Source organism: Carlito syrichta, unplaced genomic scaffold (assembly GCF_000164805.1).
Source record: "Carlito syrichta isolate Samal-C Ts95f unplaced genomic scaffold, Tarsius_syrichta-2.0.1 Scaffold135583, whole genome shotgun sequence".
NCBI lineage: Eukaryota > Metazoa > Chordata > Mammalia > Primates > Tarsiidae > Carlito > Carlito syrichta.
Genome location: NW_007079679.1, coordinates 171,130 through 172,680, shown reverse-complemented (window position 1 = coordinate 172,680; position 1,551 = coordinate 171,130). Strand labels below are relative to the sequence as shown.

The 1,551-nt window shown below is 38.0% G+C and overlaps 1 protein-coding gene across 1 annotated transcript in view; it reads left to right on the top strand.

Annotated features, from left to right (window-relative positions):
* Nucleotides 1-615: 615 nt before the first annotated feature.
* Nucleotides 616-1,551, top strand: part of ZNF14 (zinc finger protein 14) — a 10,299-nt gene continuing 9,363 nt past the window's right edge. The window contains exon 1 of the mRNA XM_021708218.1: nucleotides 616-630. Coding sequence (XP_021563893.1) covers nucleotides 616-630 — 15 coding nt within the window. The remainder of the gene's footprint in view (nucleotides 631-1,551) is intronic.

Sequence of the window (1,551 nt, the reverse complement as noted above, 5' to 3'; positions counted from 1 at the left end):
ACTATTGTACCAATATTGATACGTCAAATCTACAGTTTACATTAGGGCTCACTGTTATACAACTTATGGGTTTTAGCAAGTGTATAGTGACTGTCTCCATCATTGCTGCATAGTATAGGATACCTCCACTGCCCTAAAAATCCTCCATGCTCTACCTCTTCATCCATCCCTCCCTTTTGCCTCCTCTCCTTGACAATAATATTTTTACTCTTTCATAGTTTTGTCTTTGCCAGCATGTCAGATTCTAACTAATATAGCATATAGCCTTTTCAGATTATCTTCTTTGATTTAGAAGTCTATTTTTAAGTTTCCTCCATAGTTTTTATGGCTTGTTCCAAGATTTCTTTTTATCGTTGAGCAATACTTCATCCTATGGATTAAGCACAAATTGTTTATCCAGTTGCCTATTGACAGAAATGTTGGTTCACTCTACAGTTTGGAAATTATGGATAAAACTCCTATACACATTCACATGCAGGTTTTGGCGTGAACATAAGTTTTCACCTCATTTGAATAAATACATAAGACATGATTCGTTCATCATATAGGTTCTGACAATTAAGTTTTGAATTCATCCTAGAAAAAGTGCTACATACCCCATTGCTGAATATCACTATGGTCACCTTCGAAGTACTCCTCCTGAGAAACTGCACTGATGCCAGCACCTAGTCCACCCATCAAAATTTTGGAACTCTTTTTCTGGAATGCCCATCAGAACTGTTGTCATATTACCCTTGATGTCCTGAATGTCATCAAAATGTCTTCCTCTCAATGTTTCCTTTATCTTCAAGTTAAAAGAAAAGGTCTTTGAGGGCCAGATCAGGTGAGTAGAGATTGTGTTCCAATACAGCTATTTGTTTACTGGCTAAAAACTCTCCCTCAGACAGTGCTGTATGAGCTGGTACATTGTCTTGATATAAGAACTCCTTCAGGACCATTTTTGCACACACTCAAGATTTTTAAGTAAGATTTTCCTGTTTCTCTATCAATGTTTATTTGGTCTGCTATGCTTCTTACAGTCAGCCAGTGATTTTGCCACACAATTCAGTGAATTTTTGCAGTGTCAGTTCTGCTTGTTACTGGCCGTCCTGACCTCTCTTCTTCATTGATGCTTTCTCTTCCCTCAGAAAAACACTTAATCCATTTGTACACTATTGTTTTCCTCATGGCATTATCCCCATAAACTTGGACTAACATGTCCCTGATTTCACTTCCATTCTTGCCAAGTTTAACAAGAAATTTAATGTTTGTTAATTGCTGTAATTCAAACTCTAACATTCTTGTGATGATAGCTTTGATGGTCATTCCAGAAAGAGTTTCAAAATTGCTTTGACGGATGGACTAGGTGCTGGCATCAGTGCATAGCTTCCCAGAGGGAGTACTTTGAAGGTGACCATAGTGATATTCACAATGAGGTATATAGTACTTTTTCTAGGATGAGTTCATGAACTTAATTGTCAACCTCATATGTTAAGAGTATGTTTTACTGGGCTCGGTGGCTCAGCCTGTAATCCCGTGCTTTGGGAGGCTGAGGTGAATGGATTGCCTGAG